The sequence below is a fragment of the Pinus tabuliformis genome, chromosome 2_2 (genome assembly GCF_031772625.1).
Source record: "Pinus tabuliformis cultivar Carrire ecotype Pingquan chromosome 2_2, CPIR1, whole genome shotgun sequence".
Lineage (NCBI taxonomy): Eukaryota > Viridiplantae > Streptophyta > Pinopsida > Pinales > Pinaceae > Pinus > Pinus tabuliformis.
This window is the reverse complement of record NC_142300.1, coordinates 279,092,364-279,119,892: the sequence shown is the minus strand read 5'-3', so window position 1 is coordinate 279,119,892 and position 27,529 is coordinate 279,092,364. Positions and strand designations below refer to the sequence as shown.

The 27,529-nt window shown below is 37.3% G+C and overlaps 1 protein-coding gene across 5 annotated transcripts; it reads right to left on the bottom strand.

The window, feature by feature from the left end:
- Positions 1–411: 411 nt before the first annotated feature.
- Positions 412–7,189, bottom strand: LOC149192392 (protein DETOXIFICATION 35-like). Of its 5 annotated transcripts, none has more exons than XM_089404572.1 (6): positions 6,873–7,175; positions 2,515–2,571; positions 1,988–2,226; positions 1,549–1,667; positions 1,225–1,311; positions 412–1,131 (listed from the first exon to the last, which is right to left on the bottom strand). In XM_089404572.1, exons 2-6 carry the CDS (start codon positions 2,568–2,570, stop codon positions 985–987), a joined length of 648 nt encoding a protein of 215 aa, XP_089260698.1. In that variant the 5' UTR covers position 2,571; positions 6,873–7,175; the 3' UTR covers positions 412–984. The 5 variants fall into 5 exon arrangements, with proteins under 5 accessions (XP_089260698.1, XP_089260700.1, XP_089260699.1 ...); XM_089404574.1 differs by having other exon boundaries at positions 2,515–2,548; XM_089404573.1 differs by having other exon boundaries at positions 412–1,107; positions 6,873–7,145.
- Between the last annotated feature and the right edge of the window lie 20,340 nt (positions 7,190–27,529).

The following is a 27,529-nucleotide window of genomic DNA, read 5'->3' as shown; positions in this document are numbered from 1 at the left end:
ATCTATAAAGCAATGAGAGACATCAAATCACTCGAGGTGCAAACATTTCCTAATTTTGCATTAAAAAAATGTTTTGCACCAAAAAAAATGAATCCCATAGCCTTTAATAGATTTAAAGTTAAAATAAATTTAAATTAATAAATAATTTAAGTAATTAATAATTAATAAGTAACCTATAAATTTTTAGTGAATTTAAAAGTTTGAATCAAAACTGGTACGGTTTTTATGATTATGTTTTATCATATCTTTTATGATTATGATTTATCAGGTATAATAATATATTTTAAACGTAAATATGTTAGTAAAATTAAAATAAAATGAAAAAAAATGAAGAGAATGAAACATTCTCAATTGTTACTTATATCGAACAACAGCATTTAAAACTGACATCGCTCTGAAAACAAAAGCCTATGAATTTAGAAAGTATTCTTATTTGAAATTAATATGATACGTACATACAATCAAGAAAAATTTCCGTTAAGATATATATGCTATGAAAATCAATGAAAATCCTGTAGCTCGTAATACTTCATTAAAAAAAAATGGTAATTAGGAAAAACTCTATCTCCTCATTTATCTCAGAATTCCTGAATTTTTTTGATATTTTAATATGTTGTACTCGCACCTGTAGGTGGTTTTATATGCCTCCAGCTTTCATAGTACCTGTGAATGAACATTTACTTGACCAACCTCCCAATTTTTTAGTGAAATTTGGGCCAGCCATTCAAAAGATAGTAATACCTGTGAATAAGCATACACTTTGAAAGTGATACTTTGTGAATAAACATCTCCCAGACATTTTAAAAGGGAAATATTTTTCCTTCCACTCCAATCTCCAACCATCTCAAATATTATTGATTCTCGTGAAAGTTGATGGTTCACTGTTCCTCTTACTGCCGTTTGTTGCCTGCTACTCATGTGGAAGAAAGTTAGAATGGAAGCTAATGTGACGAATAATTGGCTGTTGCTAAAGCATTATTACTTCTATGCAACAATCAATATATTGACATCAGCATTATGCTCTGATTTTAAATCAACTGAGCTGTGTTTGAGGGCCTCAACTACACCACCACCCCATAACTTGATACGATTCTCGGCAGCAGAGGCCTGCATTTCCACGGAGATCAAGAACTGAAGTGTTCAACATATAAACAAATACAAAATAAATACAACTATTCCATCAGTTCATCTCCAGCTTTCATAAGATCATTTCATAGTTCATACCTCTTTGTTCCAGTTTGTGAAATATACAATCAATAACAAAATCAAGGTTTGCAGTGCAGTTCCACCAATCATCCCACTCCAAATACCCTGCTCACTCATTTCAACATCAAATATACACAAAAAGTTAGATGGCTGAACAAACTTTTGCTTTCACTGAAGGCAATGCTTACAACAAGATCAATTTTTAAAGCTTGGAATAGAGAGACCAGAGAAGGCCTACTAGTCTTGCCTTCTACTCCAATAATGGTTGCAATGCTGAAATCAGTGTGTTGGAATCATAACGAACAAAGCATAAAAAACAAAACATGGGAATGCCTAGTGCACCTTTACTCCTAAGTCAAACTTGTAGCCCAAAAGTAGACCAAGAGGTACACCAAAAACATAATAGCATCCTAAGTTTATGTAGGCTATCAAACCTTGCCACCCTCCACCAACAGCCACACCTGATAACATTTCCAAGAGAAAAACATGAGTATCTTGAAAACATTACACCTTGAAACCATTAGGGTTGACTGCTAATTGTTTGGTTTGACTTCAAATCACTAATCTACTTTCTTTGAGCGTTATGAGGAGAGTGCTCTGGATCAGAGGGACCATTATGATTGAAAAAATGTGATGATTGAAAATTTATAAGCAAAGGTGAAAACCTCCCAAGCATGTAGGTGGTAATAAGCACGGAATTATGTTGGAGATATGAGCTTTGCCCACTCAAATCAAAATCAAATATAAGAGGATTGAATGCAAATCACATACAAAATATTACCTGATAGAACTGGCTGTACACTATTTAGAAGCATTGTTACTGCAAGAAAGATTACTAATTTAGACACTGCTCTCATGATCACCTCGCTGTCAGTAAATAGTACGGCAAATTTGTTCTTCACGAGAAGAACTATAACCATGCAAATAATGCCAATCAATAGTGATTGTGCAACCACAACCATAACACAGAATTTTGTAGCTCTTGGATGGCCAGCACCTAGTTCATTGGAAACTCTCACGCTGCAGAAGATGTGTTGAATAGAGTAAACTTAAAATTGAAGTTTGAAAGAGAGAAAAGCAGGATACAACATCAAAACTACAGATAAAAATAAACAATTTGTTAGCAATGTGCTTCCAAGACATGGGAAAGGCCATCATTTCTTTGTAGCTTAGAACGTTCTGTTGTCCCATCTACATAAGGTCTGACATGCCATATTTCAACATGTTTCAGACAAAAACAGAAAAAATAATTGTAAAATAATATTGTTGAAATAAAGAGGGTATGTGGAACTAAAATAGCTAGCTTACCTGATGGCGGCATTAATTCCAAAGAAAATCATGGCTTCCCATTCAGTCAAATTCATGCTGAAAGAAGATTAGTTAGAAATACTTAAATGTAGTAATCACATTCAAATTCATGCTGAAAGAAGAATGGTTATAACTTATTCAATGAAAATCATGTCTTTCCATCTATTCAAATTCATGCTTAAAAATACTCAAAAGGGGAGATCGCATTCAAATTCATGTTGAAAGAAAGAATGGTTAGAAATACTTAAAAAGGAAAATCACATTGAAATTCATGCTGAAAGAAGTAATGGTTTTTCCAATGAAAATCATGGCTTCCTTCCATTCAAATCCATGCTGAAAGAAGAATGGTTAGAAATACTTAAAAGGGGATATTACATCCAAATTCATGCTCAATGAAGAATGGTTATAAATACTTAAGAGGTGAAACAACGGTCAAACTTGAGAACAATCGCTTGAAACTATAACAAGGTTACCAGAGAGAATCCTATATCATTTGGAAAAAGGTGCTAAAGAACCCATACATGGCCTATGGCTTAGCTTCTGTTGAGACACAAAGGTTAGACTAATTGGCTTCTGGTGGCCATATGCACTTCCCACTGCTTTGTTCTATATCTCTTGTTGCAGGGTAATTCCACATCTTATGGAGATCTTCCTCTTCTAGAGTGGCTCTATAAGGGAAGAAAATGTGCATATTCCTCAAAGCCATGCCAGAACCTGGGCCAGTAAAGAAGTGCAGGTAGTGTATTTGAATGTCGATCCTTACGGAGAATAGCCATCTCGATTGTCCTTTGAACCTCCTTCCAAGCCTGTTGACCTTGCAAATTTCCAGTGCTGTTTCTATATGGTGATCAATTTTGGACATAACATCAGCTTGAGTGAGTATGCCATTGCCAGGGTCTTGATAGTTTCTTGAGCTAGGTGTCTTCACCTATTTTCACATTCAATCCATTTCCTATTCTCCACATTGCCAATTGCCCAGCAGAGGAAAAGATTGAACAAGAGCCTTTTAACCATTGAGACATTTGTAATAATTTTATTTGGAAGTCTAATCCATTCCTCCAAAGATCATAGGTCCACATATTTTTGCCCTATGACTTGATGCCACAAACTTGCCCCTGTATTACTTTCCATATGCTCTTGGAAACTACAGCCTTGCCATAATAGTGTGTATTTTTTTAAACTCTCAAACTACAGCCTTGCCTTATTTTGGTTTGGCTATTTCTTTCCATTTTATGAGGGAGCATCCTTGATTTTAATTATGTAACTTACACACACATAAGCTATAAATGATAAACTTGAATTTTATTAGGACAATAAGTAATATAACTTTAGATCGTTGAAAGTTGCAGTTTGAGTAATGAAGGCATTTCATCCATTGATGAATGAAGGAATTCCTCCATTGGTTGTTGGAGTATATGTGATTTGGTTCATAGTTCTTTTGATGTTTTAAGCCCACAAACTAAGGTTCATCATCAGGACTTTAGTGTCAAGATATTTCATCTTTCCTCGGTATATATATTTACATGCTTCCTTAATTTGTTAATGAACTAATTTGTTAATGAAAGATCAGGCCAAGCAGTTAGACCGGATTTTAATCAAAGTCAGATATACAGCCAAGCAACCCATCAAGAACCTTGCTGATATCTAGTGCTGTTTCTGCATGGTGGTCAAATTTGGATCCACAATATCAGCTTGAGTGTGTGCCATTGTTATGCAGGGTCTCAATAGTTTCTTCATTAATCTCCTGGAGCCTTTTAAACCTCACCTAGGGATCTTCACCTATTCTCACTTTCTCTCCATTTCCTATTCTCCACATTGTACTTAGTTGTAATATGTTAACATAGCCATCTCGATTGTCCTTTGAACCTCCTTCCAAGCCTGTTGACCTTGCAAATTTCCAGTGCTGTTTCTATATGGTGATCAATTTTGGACATAACATCAGCTTGAGTGAGTATGCCATTGCCAGGGTCTTGATAGTTTCTTCATTAATCTTGTGGAGCTAGGTGTCTTCACCTATTTTCACATTCAATCCATTTCCTATTCTCCACATTGCCAATTTCCCAGCAGAGGAAAAGATTGAACAAGAGCCTTTTAACCATTGAGACATTTGTAACAATTTTATTTGGAAGTCTAATCCATTCCTCCAAAGATCATAGGTCCACATATTTTTGCCCTATGACTTGATGCCACAAACTTGCCCCTGTATTACTTTCGATATGCTCTTGGAAACTACAGCCTTGCCATAATAGTGTGTATTTTTTTAAACTCTCAAACTACAGCCTTGCCTTATTTTGGAAACTACAGCCTTGCCTTATTTTGGTTTGGCTATTTCTTTCCATTTTATGAGGGAGCATCCTTGATTTTAATTATGTAACTTACACACACGTAAGCTATAAATGATAAACTTGAATTTTATTAGGACAATAAGTAATATAACTTTAGATCGTTGAAAGTTGCAGTTTGAGTAATGAAGGCATTTCATCCATTGATGAATGAAGGAATTCCTCCATTGGTTGTTGGAGTATATGTGATTTGGTTCATAGTTCTTTTGATGTTTTAAGCCCACAAACTAATGTTCATCATCAGGACTTTAGTGTCAAGATATTTCATCTTCCCTCGGTATATATATTTACATGCTTCCTTAATTTGTTAATGAACTAATTGTATAACCGGCTGAACATGAATTATAATAGACTTTTGTTATCATTATTAAGCCACAGTAAAAGGGGTAAGCTGATTATGCTTGTCATGATATAAAATATTCTAAGATGCAAGTGTGAGAACCCAACCTACAACCTAGACTACTGAGCACAGGGAAAAACTTCAGTTGTTGCTTTGCACTTCATTATTCCTAAGAGATGAAAGCCAACTACAAGTCTACAACTAATCTTTAATCCATCATCTTGCTAAAGACAACTTGTATTAGTTTCTATTTTGATGGCCTCTTTGATCCTTCTTTCATAGTAGTTGTTCCATCAACTAGTGAATGTGTGAACATCTTTGAACCAAAAAAGCCCAGCAATAATTTCTCTGTATCGTATGTAGATCCAGTAAACAATGGCTTCATGCATGGTTCTGAAGGACATAATCCAGGGCCTGGTTTCACAGCTACTGAAGCTAGCCTGTCCACTGTGTCATACCTGAATGACAATACCTACAAAGGTACAAACACATTACCCTATCAGAATCCTCAAGAGGTGGCTTCAAACTATGGTTACAACTCAGATCCAAATGATTGGGAAAGATCAGGCCAAGCAGTTAGACCGGATTTTAATCAAAGTCAGATATACAGCCAAGCAACCCATCAAGAACCTTGGGCATCCCATTATTACACAACTGGTCAAAACTCTGAAAGGGAGGAGGAACCTGGTAGTTCAAGTTACATGCAGAATCTGCCATATCCATAAGGCACCGCCATTTTTAACTTTTTCCAGAAGGCATGATTACCACGCAGATGGAAGATAAGGGTTTAGACAGAATGGTGTTTCAATTTCAATAATCAAAGAACGGAGATGATGATTTAGATGGGATGGAGGGTAAGAATTATTATTATGCTCAGGGGTCTGGTTATGCTGGGTAATACAATAAGCCTGACAAATAAGGGAGGGAAATCTGAAGGCTATTATTGCGTTGCCTGCATGGTAGCATTCTTATCTTTTCACTCATTATACATTTTACCGGAATTTTTTTTCTTGGTTTGATCCGGTGTTTCTTCTTCTCATTGCCTTAGTGGAGTGTAAGATATCTGGTCAATATTAGAGTTGTTCCTGTCCTCTATTCAAGCAAAATCCTACATATTAAGTGGGTGTCTTTTTTCCCAAACTCAAAACATAGTTCTTCATAGTGTAGGCACTCCCATAGGTTACCAGGTTCTTAATTCTTTATTGGTGCAATCTTGCATCTTATGTAACTGGAAATAGCTACATGCAACTCTTATCTTTGGGTCCTAGTATTTTTGGTTAACCAAACCTGAAAGTGGACCATTTTAGAGTGCACTATACAAAATGCATGGGCAGGCATGCTTGGATCATTCCTCGAATGGTTCAACAATGTAGGCCACTTTGCTTGTTAAAAACGTGTTGTCAGTGGTTTATCAAAGTCCAAATGACCGGGGTAAATGGCAAGATAATGTTAAATATGAAAAATCCATTGCATGCTCTGAAAAACATAGCAGAATAAGTGGAAGCAGAGATTCAGCCATGGGTAAAATTAAGCGAAAAGCAAATTTTTGCAATGCTCGACATGGTCTAGTCAAATATTACGCATACTACGAGCAACTCCAGTGTTGTATATAAAAACAGTCACCATGGATAAACTTGGCAGCAAAATAAAGCAACATTCAATACAGTTCAGCATACCTTATAAAGTTCTCATATGTTGAAACGCACTCACGTGTTGAAAACTATGATCTCTGTTCAACTTTTCTATCAGATGTAAAAAGGTCATTATCAGTCATCACTTCCTCAATACTTCCACCACGGTACAAGGCCTCGGCCACAATCAGAATGGACCATTTCCTGAAAAGTCAATATACGATTCAGGTTAATTTTGAAGCGAAATCTTCTTTCCAAAATATGAAATCCAAATCAGCATAATGATACTTCTACATGTTTTTTCAGCTTTAGTTATTTTCTTTTGCTTCTGGGTAACAGGCAGATGGAGAGAATCTTTAACAAAATTTGATATCCAACCATTAAAAAAAAAATCATGGTCTCTTGCAACCACGGTTATATTTGCTTCCAAACCAACGGAAGCATTCAGCGTTCACTGGCAAAGTGATTATCACCGAACAACTGCAGGAGGCATGAATCCACCTAATTTGGCCTTCCAGAACAACTGATAATCTGTATCATACTCAGCAACTATCTTCTCCTGTACTTCAAACTTGAAGAAAAACAAGACATATGAAGCCAACTTACCCTGATTCAAAAGCTGGCTACAGATGGGCAGGACCTGCATAAAGGGGCCTAATTTCTCGCGCTCAGCCAACAATTCTGTCAAGTACCGACTGTTGTTGTTGCTGCTGCAGTGGCATGAGCCGTTCAAATCCAAGAAACCATGGATACCAAAACAAGAGAAGAATAAGCGGATTGAACAATGAAAATGCAAGAATATCGCACTGAAACTGCTGCTGCTAACTAGAACATTTAGATTTGTGAACTATGATGAAAAAACCTATTTCAAAACCATTTTTATACAGGACCAGGGAGCCATATACACCCTGAATCCGGAATTCATGAAAACAACGGACTGAATCCGTGAAAACAGGGAGCCGCCCTCCATTTGAAAAGAAATTAAGCTCCGCCCTCCATTTCAAAACAAATCTAACTTCCCAGGACCAAATCGACCCTCACACCAAATCGACCCTCACAAACCACTGCCAGGACCAAATCGACCCTCAAAAACCACTCCCAAACCAGAAAACCCGAACTGTAAATCAGAAATGGCGATTTTGATCTGCCAAACTGGGAGCAAATATCAAAATGGGGCGATTTTAAGAAAATACGATTCGGTTAGTTTATCCGCCCTGGGCTAAAATAAAAAAATAAATTAATTTTTAAATAAAATGAGGGCTAATTATATAAAAAAAAAATTATTATTTTAATTAAAAATTCGCCCCATTAAAATATAAAAAGCCTTAAATTTCGCCTTTGGGCTATTATTCGCCCCTAAAATTAACCTTGGTCAGATTGTGAATTAGGTTGTTTGTTATTTATTCCAAAAATAAAAAAACAATTGCACTCATATAGTATACAAAAATGAAAGCATGTTTGCATTAGTAGATTCTTTATGATTAGGAATTGAAAAGCGAAATTCAAATCTTTCATTTTTCATCATAGTAGTTGCGAGATAAGCGAAAATCGATGAATTGTATGTCCTATTGATTGGATTACTTGCTTACACTGTTGTTCTTGCATTTGCTTGTTTGGATATGAACTCTTTACCCTCATTTAGGTAGTCATTCACCGAAAGGAATGGTTTTTTACTCATTGTAGTTGCATATTAGAGCTTGTTGAAATACATTCGGTAAGGCCTTGAAATCGAAACTTAATTCAAGATTAACTGTTAAAATCTATTGAATTAACTTAAAAATGCATTGGAACCTAATGCTCACATATCTAGAGGTCTAGACTAGAGATGTGTTCCGGCATCGTTAAACCTAGTTGCTATCGTTTTCACTTAGGTTGGGTGATTCCTCCTTTTGTGATACAATAGATGCTAGTACGGATTTGTGCCCCCCGTACCGTCGCGTATATATTGGGAGACCCCACTAGTTTATCATCCTATTATCCATAGGAAGCCGAGTCTACCGCCTTATGAGTCATAACACATCGAACACAACATTTGAGAAGATTGACTGCCATACGGAAAGTCCTTGGTCATTTCTCTTTCATTTTATTACCAAGGTGTATATGCAGTTTTACAATTTGTCTGGTAAACCTCTTGCCTAGAGTTCCAGAGCAGTCACTTTCATTCCTTTTCAACTCTTTAAAAGAAAAAGGATCATCTGAGCACTTGTCTTTTCAGGCTCATTAAACCTTGAAAGAGATAGAGTCACCTTCGTCCTTTTATCGACTCTTAAATTATGAAAAGGCACAGTTTTCTTTCGATGTTGTAAAATTAACTGCCCACGAAATATTCCTGGTTAAAGTTAGTGTTCCTTTCAAGGTCGATTCCAATGGCAACATTTCCAGAGTCTACCAGTCAAGGTCTCCCCCCGAATGGGAATCCTGGTCCTTTTCCTTCTTTTGGAAATGTTGGTGCTCCTTATATGGCAATGTTGTCCTTGCCTGGGTTAACCATTGGTTTACCTATTTGGTTGTTTTCAACCTCGGTGGTCCCGAGCATCATGAATCCTATTCTGTTGTCTCCTTCATTTGAATCACGTCAAGATGATTCTAGGGTTGACCCTTTGCCTTCTTCCCCTATTTCTTCACCCTCCCCTTCTACTTCGCCTGGTGAAAGTTCTAAATCCAGTAACCAGGAGGCTAAGAAGAAGAAGAGGAAGACGAAGAAGAAGAAGTTAGATAAGCGAGAGGCCACCCATGCAACTATTGCTCTGAGTACACCTCCGGTAGAAAAACCTTCTGATCCTCCACGAAAGGTCAAATTTCCTTGTAAGTTGTGTAAGGGTGACCATTTCCTTTGAGATTGTCTTAGTATTCCTAGGATCTTAGAAGTATGGTCTCAAGATCTGACTCGTCAATCCTCATCACCCTCTGAAGATCATGTCGATGTTACACCCTCAACTAGCAGTGGTAAGAAGAAAGGGAAGATTATATTCCCCTGTAGGTTATGTGAAGGCGAACATCTTCTTCACCTTTGTTTGTTCATGGATAAAGCTTCCACCATTTTGGGAAATCTTACAGCTCCTCAACCCCAACTTCTGGGTTGTTATTAGAGGCTTTCTTCTGACCCTCTCTCGGTTGACAAAGAGATTGCCTCGGATTTATCTCTTGCTTGTCCAGCTCTCTCTAAGCGAGACTCTCTCATGAGTATTCCCGACCAACCATTGGTCGCCAAGAATGTCGACTTGGTTTCGCCACCCATTGTTCATTCTATTCCGAACGTGAATTATGATCATACTACTCATGTTCTTCTCATCTCGTCAAATTCCCTTGAATCAAAGAGTGACCCTCCTGTCTTAGCTAATCAAGAGAGTCCCTCTTCAATTCCTACCGAGCATGGAGACAATCATATGATACCCCCACCAAGTAGTTCTGTCGTTTCCTTCGACTGGAATCACTTGACTGCATTCCACCTTCCATCTTATGTGCCTTTCCAGATCACCGTGCATGCCTATAATATGGCGGTACCTGGCACTTTATTGGATGAGGGTGCATCTATTAGCCTCATGTCTTCCACTACTTGGCAAGCTTTGGGCTCCCCACAACTTGTGCCTGTCACCCAAAATCTGTTGGCTTTCGACGGAGGAACCAGTCAACCCTTAGGGATCCTTCCAAAGTTTCCTATTACTTTGGGGGGTAAAACCGTCTATATAGACATGATGGTCATCCAAGGTGCGTTGGACTTCAAACTTCTCGTTGGCCGCGACTATATTTATGTCATGGGAGCTCTTGTTTCTTCGCTTTTCCATGTGGTTTTTTTTCCACATGACGGAAGAATTGTGACCATAGATCAATTGTCGTTCTTTGGTCACCACATACCTCCTTCGCAACCATCATCCCCTATCGGCTCTTTTTTTCCATCTGTACCTTCCCTGCCACAAGTTAATTATGTGGCTAACAAATCTGTCTCTGCATCTGCTGATGATCATGTAGATGGTCTCGTACATCATGTACTGGGGGCACTGGAACACGATCTGTCGTTTGTGCCCCATGACATATATTCCTCCCAGAGCATGGTTCTTCCATCAAGTGAAGACCTCTTGGGAGTCATGTTCTCGTATGGCCCATGAACAAGATGCATCGAGGATAATTTTTTCCTGTGTCAACCTCGTTAAAAAATGAAACTAGGGGTATGGAGCATAGTTCCTCGTCTTGTGTCAAGCTCGTTAAAAAATGAATCAAGGCGTCGCCAAGGATAGTTCTTGCTTGTGTCAACTTCGTTAAAAAATGAAACAAGAAGTGTGGAGCATAGTTCCTTGTCTTGTGTCAAGCTCGTTAAAAAATGAATCAAGGAGTCTTGAGGAGAGTTCTTGATCTTGTGTCAACCTCGTTTAAAAATGAAACAAAAGGTTTGAGGATAGTTCTTTCACTATGTCAACCTCGTTAACAAATGAAACAACTCCCTTTTCCAAATTGATTCTTTTGATTAAGATCTCGTAATATCCCAATCGAGTCTTTCCTAAATCTCGAGCGTGAACCTTCATTCCATCCACCCAATTGAATGCAATGAAGCTTGGGGGGCATGTACCTCGCTTGGATCATCATGTTGGGGGCATGCGAACCTTATTCAAGCATAGCTTTTTGTTTCAAGCTTTTGTAAACATGAAACCGAATCCAAGCATAGTTTTCCATGGTTCGAGCTTGTGTAAAAATGAACCCATGTGCTGATGTACCTTTGGGTTTGGTGTATAAAGCGATTTCTTGCTTATTGTGTCTATTGTCTTTTATTCAGATGTTAAATATGTTGACTGATGCATTATTGAGTTGTGTATTAGATAGACATATGCGCAAATTGTAAATCATAGACAATTATTCAGACATAATAAGCAAAGACAGTAAAACATAGATAGATCTATATCATATATTGCGCACCATGGCATTATATATATATATATATATATATATATATATATATATATATATATATATATATATATATATATATATGTCCAAAAAATATGTGTGTTTAGTTACATCGTGAGACACATGTCTCTCAAAAATATGCAGAAAAGAAACCTAGAAGTCTACTATGCATTATGCTCTCTATAGCAGACTACTTCTCGGACCATGCGTCGAAGCAGCCGATGTATCATGTTCGACACACTCGCAATGTGTCACTAGTACTTCCTGGGAATCTCCTCGAATCCTCTGTAGTCTGGGATCCCCTCAATCAAGCCCTCGAGGTTATGGGCTATCTCCTCCTCAGCGTCTCCACCCGGAGGTGGTAACTCAATCTCTCTGGCAACCCTTCAAGAAGTAGGAGCGAGACCTGCTAGTCTCTCAGGTCCAACATCTGCAAAGTTTGAACATAATAATTAGGGCATGTATATTTAAAATCCAAAAACATCAAAAATTATAAAAGTTTGTCGGTCAAGCTGAGTCTTGTACCTCTCTCGTCCCACTATTTTCTAGGTGGAAGCAGCATGTCTGGATCGCCCCTGAAGTCCATCCCAACGTACGGCCAATCCTCGACTATAACTTGTTGGTGGTTTATCCACTCAACAAATTCCGAACCCCATGATGTAGGTTGGCCACCACCTCCTCGTGGAATCACGAGCGCCCATCGAGTTATCCGTGTCTGTCGTGGTCCTGGCCATACCACCATCACATCCTGTCTTTGGAGGATTGGTACTCGTTCCAGCATGAGCGGTATCAAGATTGAGCCATATCCGAACTTTTTCCCCTCACCCCAATGGCATTTGGTCAGTTGTCTCTTCATATTCAGAGACATGGCCTCTGCCCAGTTAAACATAGTAGGGTTCAAGCAATCTTGGGCTAACCATAATTGAGTCTTAGTCGCCACGTACTGGACTTGGGAGCCAGCTTCTATGGTTATGTTAAATAGCAATACCCGTAGTGATAAATCATTAACAGTGACAATTTGTAGCTTGCCACTTATTGATGATTTATGTGTTCCTGGCGGGCACTGTCTCACGATAAGTGTGTCCATAGAGTCTCTGGTAACTCGAGTTCCCACCATGCGGGGCATCTCTCCTCCTCTTGACAACCCAGTCAAAAAATAGATGTCCGTGGCATATTCAATTTCTTGCCCGTGGATTATGAATTTGCCTTCGCTTGGATTCCATGCTCGGATCAAATATTCTAGGAGATCTATTTGTGCTCTTAGCAGTGGCGTTAGGAAGAACTTCAGTAACCCACAATTCCGCAAGATGTTCAGACATTGAGGATCCACCATTCCCATCTCATCATCATGGTCATGGGTATGTTCTTGTCGTACGAACACCATTGTTTATCCTTGCATGCATAAACATCCCTTTGTTAAAAGCCATCCAACCATTTTCACCATTTAAAACTGATTATAAATGAAGAATTTTTGGTTCCAGTGACGGGCCAATTTGCATAGTTCACAAATTCATGGGTCGTCGCAAGTGTACATCACTTTCCTGCGACGATCCCATTTTTGCCTCGTGAAAATTTCTCGGTCATCACAACCCCGAGGGGAGAACTTGTGATGACCGAGGCGGAATTTTTGTCCAAAAAACTCCTTTAAACCCCGGTCTAAAACATGAAATTGCATCTAATTTTGGCGAAAAAACAAAGGTAGGGATAGGGTATTTACCTAGAGGAAGCGTGAAAGGCAATGGACCACTGAGTTTCCGGAATCAATCTCCCAGTTTCACAAGGTACACAATGTTTGAAGTTTTTTACCATAGTAAAAAACACAAGTAAATTGGTTTTTCACCATAATGTCTCTTTTATAATATTTTTTTCAAAAATTGAGGGTTTTCCTTAAGGTTTGAAATTAGGGTTTTGGCCTATATGCGTGTTTTTGCGAGGCAAATCTTATGCTTGCGTTTTCTTGTGTAGCGACAGGTGTTTTGAGCACTAGTGATGATTGATGCATGAATTATATACTCAAGCAGTACCGAAAAAACCCTTTCCGAGTCAACTTTAAGCTCTTTTCTGACTCTTGAAACGTGAAAAGATTGCCGAGCCCTTGTCATTTCGAGCTCGTTAATGGTTACGAAACATCGTGTCCCCAGTAAGTTTTTTACTTTTTTCGGGCTGGAGGCACTATTTACGAAAAGTACTCCTTCACTGCAATGGTCAAGCGGTTCTTTCAAGTATCATTTTCTAACTTTTCAGGCTTGAAAGACATAAACATACGAAAAGGGCCCCTTTGGAGTTTTCTTTTCTATGTCTTTTTCAAACTCTTTAAACATGAAAAAGACTCCAAGTTTTACCTATGTCAGACTCGTTAAACCTTGACGACATTGGACTCATCGCCATGATGAGACCCGAGCTTCTCCTCCCTAGGGCTCATTAAAATTTCACTAGGTTGGATTTGTCCGAAGGAAAAACTTATATTACAAGCATATGCTATCCCATTCAAGCTTGTGTTTCAAAAATAATTAGGGTACTCGCCAACAATGGTAGGGGAAAAAATTTGGAAATATTCTGTTGATTACCTACGGCAGCTTGTTGCTCTTGAACATCAACACCTTTGTTGCTTCTCACCAGGTTTTGGATATCCTCACTTCGTCATTGGCCTTCTGGGGTTTGGGTCCTTCATTTTGCCTCATTCCATTCGATCCATGTTGTCTTCGCATGACCTTCAATCCCTTGGTACCAAAATGCTGCCACATTTCGGAGTCGTGTCACCGATATGTTCAAGAGCTTAATCCTTCTATAGTTTGGACCCTTACATCCTCCTCTGATTCTTTGTTTCATCCATCTACATCTTGTTCCTTTGTCTCATGTCGTTGGTGTGGGAAACATTATGGCCCTCCTGCGACGGATTGCTTCCTGTCGACATCAACTCATTATCCAGGAAGTTGATCTAGAGACTCTTTTCCGGTACCTTGGAGCTTGCATGCCTCAATGGCAAGTTCTTCACACTCGACGACAGGCTTGCATCATTGGTCTTCGATTGGGTGATTTCACAAGTGTTCAACTCCATATCATTCTTCACACTTTGTGGATTGTACTAGCAGTACCTTGAGAACCATTGACATTACTGGTGGTCTCTCTCACGCTTGTTAATGGTTCACATCATTGGCCGGTAATCAAGCAATTTTCTAGTATGCTCGACTTCAACACATTTATTCGCATATTAGAAATTGTACGATGGACAGGTCGGGATTCAAGACCCTGGGCTCAGATCACACAAGTCCAGGTTGCATGGATTATTTATACATGACTCTTTTGATTGGATGGCTGTGACCATACCTGAGTCTTTCTGGATGGCTGCGACCATACCTGTGTTTTCATATGGTCTTTTCGACTGGATGGTTGCATCCATACCACAGACCAGTTCTATTTGTCTTTTGGATGGCTATGCCCATACCTCGACTACATGTACTTATTTCACTATCAGAGATATCAGTTGTACTTACATCTGCAGGTTCTTCGCGATGGTGTTTCAATTCAGTTATGGTTTCGTAAATCATTTCACCCCTCCCACTCTCTCAGCCTTCATGCTTTAGGGGGCATCTGTTACACAATATTTTGTCACCGACCCCGCATCCCCTAATCCCGGGTAGAGTCAGTCCCTGAATGGAATCTGCTCTGTGTCATACATCAAAATATGTGTCCACATCTTCCATATCACTCAAGAAGATTAACCATGCTCATTAATCCTGAAGTTGACCCTTTTTACCTATGTTTCAAGATCGTCGCAAGACATCAGTATCATGCCTGTGACGATGGCCCAGAGTGAACGAGAACCTCGCGACACCGTCACAAGAGTACATCTGTTCTCACCGACGATTGGATTTTAGGGATCGTCACAGATCATCAGTATCGTGCTTGCGACGATAGCTCTGAATGCACTAACGCCTTGTGACATCATCTTTAAGTCTCAGTGTTTGACCTGCGACGACCCAAATATGGTGAATTAGTTCAAACAAAATGCTTCTGGGTGGTTCTAGAGCTGGTTGTTGGGTCAAAGAAGTTCGCCTCTCCTCATTTGAGATGGTGGTTCTGCCTTTTGATTAACCTCCCTTGCAGATAAGCTTCCTCTCTCCTCATTTATGGAGGCTCCTCCTCTTATCAAAGCATCCTCCATGACTATGATCAGCTAATTGGGAGTTCTTAGAGTGCTAGTTGAGTTTTGGTGTGCTAGTTCTTAGCCTGTTGGATTGATAGCTTACAGCTTGGCTTGCCTTTCATGTTGTGAATTGACAGTGTACAATGGTTTTGTAAGAAGGAAGCCTTGTTGTGATTGCCTTAGTTTCATACTTCTGCTTTTGGGTGAGAGAGAGAGTCATCAGTCTTTCTGGGAAACCTATGAGAGTGAATGCTTATGGAGACATACTGATCGGACCCTTCAAGCAAGCTTGCGACATCAAGGCGTGGTTGTAAGCTTTGTTGTTGTTTATATTAATACAATCAATGGTTATTTCCTATATTATGTATGAAATGTATGTTGATAGCTTATGGTTCCTTGACTCTATAAGTAGATAGTTCATTGTTGTGCTCTATTATGTGTTTTGTCGTTTTCACATGTTGTTTCAGGTGAATCATTCATTAAGGAGAAGATAGCTATAGTTGAAGCAATGTGACGAAGACTTCATCAAACACCGATATAAGTTAGGCCTCTTCAACGAAAACACCGGTGTAAGACCAGGCTCAAAGACGTAAGCTTGAACATAGTCAAAATCCGTTATCAACATGTTGGTGTCAATTTCTCTTGTGTGGTTTGTTGTTAATGTTTATTTGTTGCAATTTCCTTACAAGTTTCCTATGTCATTTAAATTGAATTTTATTTCATGGTGATTTTAAATACATGCAAACACTTTTTAAAATTTAATGAGCCAGTATCAATTTCGATCAGGATTTCAGATCATACATAGAGGGCTTGGTGCTCCTGATTAAATACGAGTCCCATACCCTAGTACATGACAAAATCCAATGTAAGTATTTCAATCCCCCCGATCTTGAAATCATGAAAAAATAATAATTCCACTGGATTTTGAGTGATACCTAAAATTCACCTTCTCCAAATGAAATCCAATGAGGTCGGAACCACTTGCAAACATCCTTAGTCATTTCATGGTAATGTTAAAAATTTAAGTAAAATGATGAAAATGAAAGATAAAAGAGAATCTCACTTTTACTTTTAGAATTTAACATTACCATGAATTTGTTATGAAACCAGCTCAAGAAAAGATAGAAAAGATAGATCAACGCCTTAGAATTCAGCCTCTTCGAGGGGGCAACCTCCTTTACATTACATAAATGAGCAATTCTTGGATGATACAAATGAAAATACCTCCTTTCTATATATAGGAGTCTAAGGTGTCATAACATAATCAGAGCCGACATAACAATAATAATGTAAGGGCACAATAATAACAATAGTGGGCTTCTATGGGGCACAAGAGTAACAATATGGGCACTACATGGGTACATCAATATAATAAGTGGGTTTTACTAATAACAATAAGGGGTTACACTAGTAGTATAGGGGCCTAACATGCCCCTCTCCTTCAAAAAGCGTTGTCCTCAACGCTTGAGTAGTTCTTGATGCTTCTGTATAAAATTCTTGTCCTCCCATGTGGAATCTTCAGTAGGTAAGTTCTTCCACTTGATGAGATACTCTGAAATTGATCGATTTCGTAGCTGTCGGGTTCTTGTTTCTATGACTACTCCAGGTTCCAATATGATTTTTCCTTCCTCTTCAATTTCTGGCAATATTGTTTGAATTGGGATCTTTTTCAACTTTTGAATAAGTGGCCATACTTCTTTGTCCTTCTTCCATTCATCCCTTGCTTTGTTTATCCAATCTGGTTGGATAATAGAAATAGCACAAAACAATGCTTCCACATCCTCATCCTTGAAGAGTCTTCCCATTCAGTAAGGTCGCTATTTTTTAAGTGCATGTAGTATTGCCAACATTTCCTTCTCATAAATAGCTTGCTTTAGATGTAGTAGTAGAAATATCCAATCACCTACACCAAAACATTTTTCACTATGATGTTGATCTACCTGTTGTTTCATTTGATTTTGCACCAAAGTGGCGTTATCCTTTAAAAGTTGGAGAACTTGTTGTTGATGCTCAATGTGATCTTTCACTGCTTGAACCTTTTTCTTCTTGATATGTCCTTCTATCTTTAGATTTTGAGGAGTGGTAATTTCTTCCAATCCTTTACAAGATATGGTCAGATTCATTTCTTGACGCTCAATGTGATCTTTCACTTCTTCAACATTTTTCTTCTTGATATGTCCTTCTATCATGATAGTTTGAGGAGTGGTAATTACGACCAATGAATCACAATATATGGTTGGATTCATTTCTTCTTTCTTGATGTGATCTTTCACTTCTTGCACCTTTTTCTTCTTGATATGTCCTTGTATCTTGAGAGTTTGAGAAGTGGTCATTCTTGCCAATAGTTTACAAGATATGGTCTGATTCATTTCTTCTTTCTCTAGGGTTGGGTCCTGACATATATCATCTTCTTTTGATGTTTCTTGATCATTTTCTTCCTCCTCTTCATACTCTATGTAAAATAATTTATTCTCAACACACTTATGACCTTTAGTGCATTTGCTATCACAATTGTAACAAAGCCCTTTTTCTCTTTTTTCTTCCAATTGTTGTGGTGTAACCCTTGTAGGTTGTGGAAGGCTAGGAGAAACAACACTTCCATCTTTATAGTTGTGAGGGGTACGCTTCCTGGTTTCCATAATTTTGCTTTCCACTATGTCACAAAGCCCTTTTACTCTTTCCAATTGTTGTGGTGTTTCTCTAAAGAAGGTGTTGCTATTTGTATCCTCATAATGTGCTATCATTTCCTCCGTGAAAATTGACCACGTAACAAGTTGTTTACGAGAACAAAGCCCTTCGTACCATAAAAATTGATTTGGTTCTAAATATGAAGATGCAATACATACCTTTTGTAACAATTGTACACCATGTAGATCAAAATATTTCTCCATCTGAAGTATCCAATTTACCGGATCCTTGCCATCAAACTTCCTCATCGTGTTTTTTCTTGATTTTAGGAGCTCGACCTTGAAACGATTGTAATTATGTACTTTTGGATCTTTAAGTTCTGAAATTGTGAGCTATAGTAGCCCTCTGTGTCCTCTTTCCAATGCCACAAGTCTGAGCCAAATTGGATTCTCCAAGGAAGAGTTATGTGAAATCTCCCACAGTGACTTGCTTTTAGACTGGTTCAGTAGAGCGAACTTTTACGACGTGCCACGAGTCACTGTTTTAACCTTTGAATCTAAAACACACACACAAGAAACTACTATCTGTCCTCTTTCTGTACCTTCTTACAAAATTTCAATCCGATCCCCAGAGAGAAATTTATGACGATTTTCCCCAGGTCACCTGTTTTGAATGTAATTCAGGAGTCTGCAAAAAGACCAACTTCCTCAGATCATATCTCCGCAAATATCGCGCAAAAAGCTCTGAAATTTGGACCCAAGGTTCAGCGCGATTTCTTCTCAAATGGGTTTTTTTTGCGACTTCTGAAATGTCACAGAAACAAAGTTATAGTGAACATTCCACGATGACCTGTTTGGAGCAGCGAAACCCTAGAATCCAAAGCTCTGATACCAAATGTTATGAAACCAGCTCAAGAAAAGATAGAAAAGATAGATCAACGCCTTAGAATTTAGCCTCTTCGAGGGGGAAACCTCCTTTACATTACATAAATGAAAAATTCTTGGATGATACAAATGAAAATACCTCCTTTCTATATATAGGAGTCAAAGGTGTCATAACATAATCAGAGCCGACATAACAATAATAATGTAAGGGCACAATAATAACAATAGTGGGCTTCTATGGGGCACAAGAGTAACAATATGGGCACTACATGGGTACATCAATATAATAAGTAGGTTGTAATAATAACAATAAGGGGTTACACTAGTAGAATAGGGGCCTAACAGAATTGCATATCAATACTAGGGCCATAGGCTTGAATATTAGGTTTCCCCACTCAACAAATGTTTTTTCTTTGAATGATCTAGGGGGAGGGGAATGGATTTCATCTACGCTAAGGTTTCATTTGTTGGATATGCGGGTTCAGACTTGACTGCCATGAACAATCCCTTGGCTGGTTCGCATGGCGTCTTCGGATCTGAGGCTTCAGACCTTTGGTGGGCTCACATCCCTAGGAGGGGTTATGTTGAGCTTCCTAATATGTGGGGGACAACTTGCATTATGGAGCACAGGGTACCCGAAACATTCAGAGGAAAAATCCCATGGCCCTGCAGCGACTTCCACCTTCAGGGAAACCAAAGTGATCGCGCCCTGTATCAAACGAAACATCTTCCTTTTCGTGTCTAATGCAGATGGCATACCAACCTTAATGGATTGGTTGAATAGGGCTTGTTTGACAAGGTTTTTATGGATGGGTTTGGAGATTTTGAGGACGGTGGTGGTAGCATGGTTACTAGCAGACATATCCTTTGCGACATACTGGTATTGCACCCCGGGACCCCTCTGCTGTCACAACAGGATAACACTTTCACCGCTGCAATATTGATCGGACAGACTCCGATGCAACAAGATCTGCAGATCTACTTGTATATCGACTCTGTATTGGGGGTTGGGCATCTACATCAAACAAACCTGCATGTAGTCTCAGATCTGGAGAAACAAACACCGGATTAGGGTTCACCGAGCTCAAATCTAATAGGCTCAAAATTCAATAAGGACAAAAGCCCTCTGTCTCAGGCTTTCCACACCCTTTTTCGCTATCTTAAGCCAGATCCGGATAATGCGCATGGAATTGGCATAGTCGGGGCGACTCCTGCTTCGAAACTCTCCAACAATCTCTTCAAATTGATCTCATCACAAACTGGGTCTTCTGAAGAAGAATTGATTTTCGACAACAAGTTGGACATTGACTCCCTACAACAAATAAAACCAATCTGCTTTCAAATCTTTCTAAAAACGCCTACCAGGAAGTCTTCATTAGTTTGGGTGCAACAGACATGGTGATGCAATTGAAGCAAAAAATAATGCAAAATATTCGATATCTTATACATCTACAACACTTGATCCATGGGGGTAGATTAATGAAGGATAACTGGTTCCTGATGGATTACAACATCTTATCAACGTCCTCCATAACCCTCAACCCGTGACTGAGAGGTGGAGCTGCGACCTCTAGTAAAATAAAACATGTTGGAGGAGGCCTTGGGAGCAGTACATCTAACATCACAGAATCAAAATAGAAACACATAAATCGAGGACTCTCGTACAAGAACATACTACAGGGAAAAATGCAGCTACAACACCTTCAGATCAAGCATGTAATTCTCCTAATCCTTACATAGTTGGGCAACTGAATTACATTCCAGAACCAAATATAGATGCTCCAAAAATATATGAGCACTGTGCTACATTTGAATCTTAAGCCATTATATGTCGATTCAACTATTTCTAGCCAAAACCAGCAGAGATTTTTCAATGGATTTTCATAAACTGGACAATACATTGTAAAATACACCTCTACTCTAAAGGGTTCTTCATCATAAAATTCCCAACATCGGAACCAAGAGACATTATTCTTCAAGAAGGACCGTGGTTCTGGGGATCGATGGTTCTCTTCACTACCCCTTGGTTTCAATAATTTGATGCAAATACCATGGTCATAACTAGAATTCCAATATGGGTTAGACTGCACAATCTCCCTCTACATTTTTGGGACAATTGAGTCCTAGCAAGTATTAGGAACATCATAGGGTGATACATCAAAACAAATACCCAAATATTGGAGGAAAGAACCTTCACCTTCGCACAAATAACTGATTCACAATCAGCGGAATTGGACATAGCTTTTAGATTATGAAAACACAGCTTTCAGATGCAGAATCTGCCGGCAAACAGGACACCTTCAAAATACGTGTCCTGAAGCCAAGAAAGACACCCGAAGAAAGAAGAAGATTGGGAAACAGCCCAAAGGATGGAAATTCCCCCCACCTGAGTCTGATGAGGATGAGGACGAAGCAGAGGAAGAACCCACACCCAATGAGAACAACCAGAAACCAAATGAACCAAAAACACAAGGGAAAACCTCACAAGATCCATTTGAATTACAAAGCAATCTGGTTCAACTAGCAAAGATACCAGAAGTAAAGGATACCAATGGAAATAAATGTCTACATACATCAAACAACTCAAATTCAGACAAGGATACTGCAAGACTATAATTAGGAAATCAACTTGCGCTTGTCTCTTCATCTGTATTTTAGTTGTTTTTTGTATGAACTTATGATCATCACTCATTGACTTGATGATGCAATTCTCTTTAGCATCTGAAACATGTCATTTTGTTTTCACTAATAAAATTACGATTTTTCTTTGGAAAAAAAAAATGTTTTTTCTTTGAAAAATAAATTGCGTCTCGAACATCTTTGCTAATTTTTTTGTGAAGAAAAGCTAGGGAGAATTTTTTATTTATTTAAAATTACCATGAATTGCATATCAATACTAGGGCCATAGGCTTGAATATTAGGTTGGTTGACAAGGTTAATCCTCTATGCGGATAGAGACAATCCCTCTAGCCTAATGAGTGGGTCTAGCAACTGAAGGGACAATCAACTAGACATCTTCCTAGATTATAATTAAAAAGTAGAACAAGAGAGAAGGCCTACCTTATTCTGATGCTAATCCAATTTCCTTTGTTGAGATCCTTGAATCGCTTGTGTCACATACTTTTTCTTGCTTCTTCCAGCACTTACGTACCTACACAAGTGACCAAGAGATAACAAAGCATACCAAATCGAATAACAAATCCAATAATAACCTATTTAGCTGACCAAGGATTGTCAAACCAATAGATACATGAACATATATATTTTGGGAAGATGAACTAGTAATTGTATTATTATTTAAAGAATAAAGGGGAAACTTACAACCATAGCCTTGATGTTGAAAGGATCTCCTTGAGTTCAATCCAAGTCCAATCCAAGAAACTCTCCAACACTCCTTCTCCAAGTCTAATGAATAGGCTCTAAGAATAAGCTCAGCATAGGGGTGCAACTGGACATAGATCAACCCCATACTCTCACTTGACCAACCATTTGGGAATGGGAGAGGAGGAATTTATAGGCTAGGAGAGGGAGTTAGGACTCCTCCAAAGATAGGATTAGGTCCACATTTCAAGGAGGTAGTTCAAAGGGATAAGACAAAGAGGGCACTTCAGGGTATGTCACAGGGAAGTGCAGGAGGTGTGACAAAATACTATGTAACAAGCTACCCCACTCAAAAATTCTTGTTTCTATGAAAACATTTGTGTTTCGAATGTCTTTGCCAAAAACAATTGTGAAGAAAAGCTAGGGAGCAATTTTTTATTTATTTTTATTATTTTTATTGGGAGCATGCTCCTAGGGTCGCTCCCCCACATCACTTTGCTAAATTAAGGCATATGGAAGATTGGGTGATTCGGAAACTATATATATATATATATATATATATATATATATATATATATATATATCTGCTAAATTAAGGCATATGGAAGATTGGGCAATTCAGAAACTATATATATATATATATATATATATATATAATTTTTTTTGGGTATTATGTTGAGGGGCCAGTCAAGATGTTGGTGTACAAGTTATTAACATGAAGAACTTGGAACAGTGGCTTCAAGGAGATGTAGGGCCTATATCTTAGTGGTAAAACATTTAGATGCATTCATTCTAAGTGTTCCCAATTGGAAACCTATAGATGAAACTCAAGAAATTGTTTGGACTTCTAGCTTTCCCAATACTCATGTGAAAGCACATAAAGAATATTTTCCTTGTTTTCGACGTGAATATCCATACCATGGGTCAATTATTTGGTTCAGTACTATGGGACAAAACCATGGATCGATTTAAATATGAGAAGAAATAAAATATAAATGTACGATCAAGTAAATCAAGTAGTGGGACTATAGGTGTGAATGTGCTATCAAGAGAGTGTCAGAGAAGCAACAAACATGTATGTTGATTGATAAAAAATGTAAATACTAAGGAATAACATGTGTATGTGAGGATGAATGTTGTAGGTGTGTGTACGTAGGGACAACAATGTTCTTTACTGAATGAGATGACAAGTGAGAGTGACTATGGAAACTAGTGTGAATGATAAGGGGTAGAGAAAATGCAAAACAAAGAGCAGATCATATTGAAATGAGAAGAAGACAAAGTGCATCAAAAAAAGAATATAAGATTACAATGAGCATAAGTTAAAGTGTAGAAAGACATTGAATAGTTGTAGAGAAGATTGTTGTAAAGATTTTAGACTAGAGAGTTGATATAGTTAGAAACAAACAATGTACAAACCAACGATCTAAAAGGGGATTGGAGTTCTCTATAGGTGGGTGCTTGCAAAACTTTAGTGATTGGTGTCTCCAGAGGGTTGGATCCTACAAATTTGAAACAGGATTGGTGTCTCCCACAAGTGGGTGCTTGAAAACCATGTAATTATATACTGGTGCCTAAATACATCCATTAAGAAGAAATTGATTTGTGGTTTTCTCCTGTATCGATTTCCACGTTAAATATATTTTGTTCGGTGTGCTAATTTGACTGAGAATGGTTTATTATTTGCTCATTTAAGTGTGAGTTAGATCTAATATTGAAGGTGAGTGTGTTAAATATTGCAAATAAATAAGAATATTGATTCACTCCCCCTCTTAGTATTCAACAATTGGTATTAGTATAGGTTCCTTCAACAATAGCCTAACCGCTAGAAGGAAGATCCAGTAAGAAACATGGCTAGTCTTTATGGTAGTTTCACAAATAGAGCTCGTCTGTTTAGTGGAGAAAATTATGCCTTCTGGAAAGTGAGAATGAGGGTATATTTGATTTCTCTTGGTGTTGATGTTTGGCATGCAGTTGTGGATGGATATAAAGAGCCAAAAACTCATTTCATTGATAAACATGAAAAATTGGATTTCAACCACAATGCAAAAGTAATGAATGTTGTCCTTTGTGGCTTCGCAAAATCAAAATTTGTCAAATTTATGCATTACAAATAAAAAAAGGAGACATGTGACAATTTATAAAGCACCTACGAAGGAGAATCTAACCAGGTAAAGAGAGATAAACTACAAGTTCATCAAATGCAATTCTAAAGCTTAGGATGAAAGAAGATGAAAACTAGCAACCTTTTTCCTTCGTGTGGATGATATAGTTAATACAATTAAAGGTTAAAAAGGACTTGATGAAGTGATTGATGAAGGTGTGGTATTTCAAAAGGTTTTGAGATCTCCCCACTCCATATTGAATGAAAAATTTTCTACCTTGGAAGAACTGAAAGATCTTGAAAAACTATCCATGTATCATCATCATTGAATCTTGATGGCCTATGAGATGAGATCAATAAGGAGAAGTAAGCATCAAGGGAAGTTTCCTTCAAAGTAGCAAATAAGAGACATGTAACCATGACTATTGAATTCATGAATCGAATGAGGAAGAATTACAATTTACAAGGAAGCTAAAGAGAGGATTTGGAAAGTATAAAGGTAAACTACCTTTCAAGTGTTTTAATTATGGTAAATTTGGCCATTATGCTTCTAAGTGACCCTATAGTAAAGTAGACAATGAATGTGATGAAAAAGAAAATAAGAAATTTAGGAAATTCAAGAAGGAAAATATTTTCAAGATGAAAATCTTCTTCCCTAAAGAAGAAAACAACTCAGAGGATGAACTATCATCTAATGAAGATAAGGTTAAATATTTTATTCTCGTGGTCATAGAAACCCATAGTGAAGCACAAGAGGAAATGGACTCTGGTGAAGAAGAAGGTGAAGTATATCTTCAAGCTGAATTTATTAGTGCTTTGAAAGAAATAAACAACCTTAGGAGAAAGAATAAGAAGCAAATATTTACCCATGAAGTATGAAAAGAAAGAGAATGAGTATGATGAGTCATCAATCATTATTCTAAAAACTGAATTAGAAGAATCTAATAGGATTGAAGAAATACTTCTAGGGAAACTAAAAGAGAAGTCAAAGGAATGTGAAAAGCTAGAAGAGGAAATTGTTTCTACAAAGAAGCAATTAGGGAAATCAAAAACTCAAGCTACTCAGAATTTAAATTTTGTCAAAGGAGTTGAAATCTTAGACAATTCTCAATAGATAGAGATCTCCCTTCATTGATACATGGTTGGGCTATAAAGTAGAAACAAATACAAAGAAATATGAAAGTTTTTGAAATCGATGAATGTTTTCTGCATCTGAACTCGATTCTGAATCGTGATCCTACAAATTTGGATACATTTTTATTTAAATTGACATGGATTAAAAAAAAAATCAATTAGATAATTGAAATATAAATAAAATATGAATTTAATGGAGATGGAAAGGTAGAAATACGCAAAGAAATTTGGTTAGCAATATAGAACGAGTTGGAATTTGAAGAATTGGCCATTTGATATTATTGAGATTTTATCCCTAAATTTGAGCAAAATCAGAAACAAAATTTTGTGTACATATCTAAAATTAATTTGAGAAATGTATAACCACAATCTAAATTTCAATATAGTTTTCAAACCATTTTTAAAAAATAAGGTGACTTTAAGCAGAAAATGTATGTTATGAACTACAATAATTCATGTGGATACGTCCTAGAAGATAATTTGAAGAGAATATGGGATTTTATGTGAAAATAAAATTTCAGGCATTTAAATCACCGGGTCGTTCAAATAACACCAGCACCGGTTTTTGAAATTCTAAAAATATAAAATATGTTATTATATCAGTGCTCTTGTATAAAACCGCACTGATACATTTAAATACAAACTGTGTAGTTGCATTAAAATATTAATCACATTGTTTCAGGATTTCGAATATAAATAATAATAATAATAAGATATCATGTCAGGCCGTTGAAAAAATTGGCGCCCAAACAATTTCGGTGCGCTTTACTTGTAAACGCACCAACAGGGATGTTTGAAAAAAAAAACGAAAACAAAAATGCAAGTTTTTGTTTTTTTCTTTTTTTAAATTGAAAAATTTGCAACAATTGATTTTTCGTAATTTAATTTCGTAAAGTTTTTGAATAGTAAAAAGTTATTAATTATTTTTCTCAAAATTTCAAGGGAGTCATTTGCAAGAGAGACATACCAGGAAAACTGTGCAGCAGAATACTTTGGAGCAACCAAAATATTTAGAAAATCAAATGCTGAAAGGTACGATGATTCACTCAAAACCTGCATGGTAAAAAAAATAAATTTTATTGTTGATTTTATTAATAAGATTTTTTACAATTTCTGTTAGGACAAATAATTAAAAGAGAGATCATTTGCAAGAGAGACATATTGGAAACATTGTGGAGCAACAAAATATTTTGGAACTACATAAAGATTGGGATTTGAAAGGTATGGTGATTCACTCAAAACCCTACATAGTAAAAATTTTAAATTTTACTTATTGGTAAAAATTTGTAAAATTTAAGACTTATTCAAAATAATAATAATAATAATAATAATAAATAAATGAAAACCCAATATAATAAAAAAAATAATTATTGATTTTACTAGTAAAAGTTTTACGATCTTTGTTCCTATTTAGATTTAATTAAAATTCAATCAAAAAAACAAAAAAACAAAAAAAATCAATATGTACTTTAAACCCTTATTTTTCTTGCTTATGTGACTACAAAATTTCACCGTAGCGTTTAACTCCCTCTACCACTTCACAATTAGGGTTTTTCATTTTAGGAATTTTAAATTTAATGGGTTT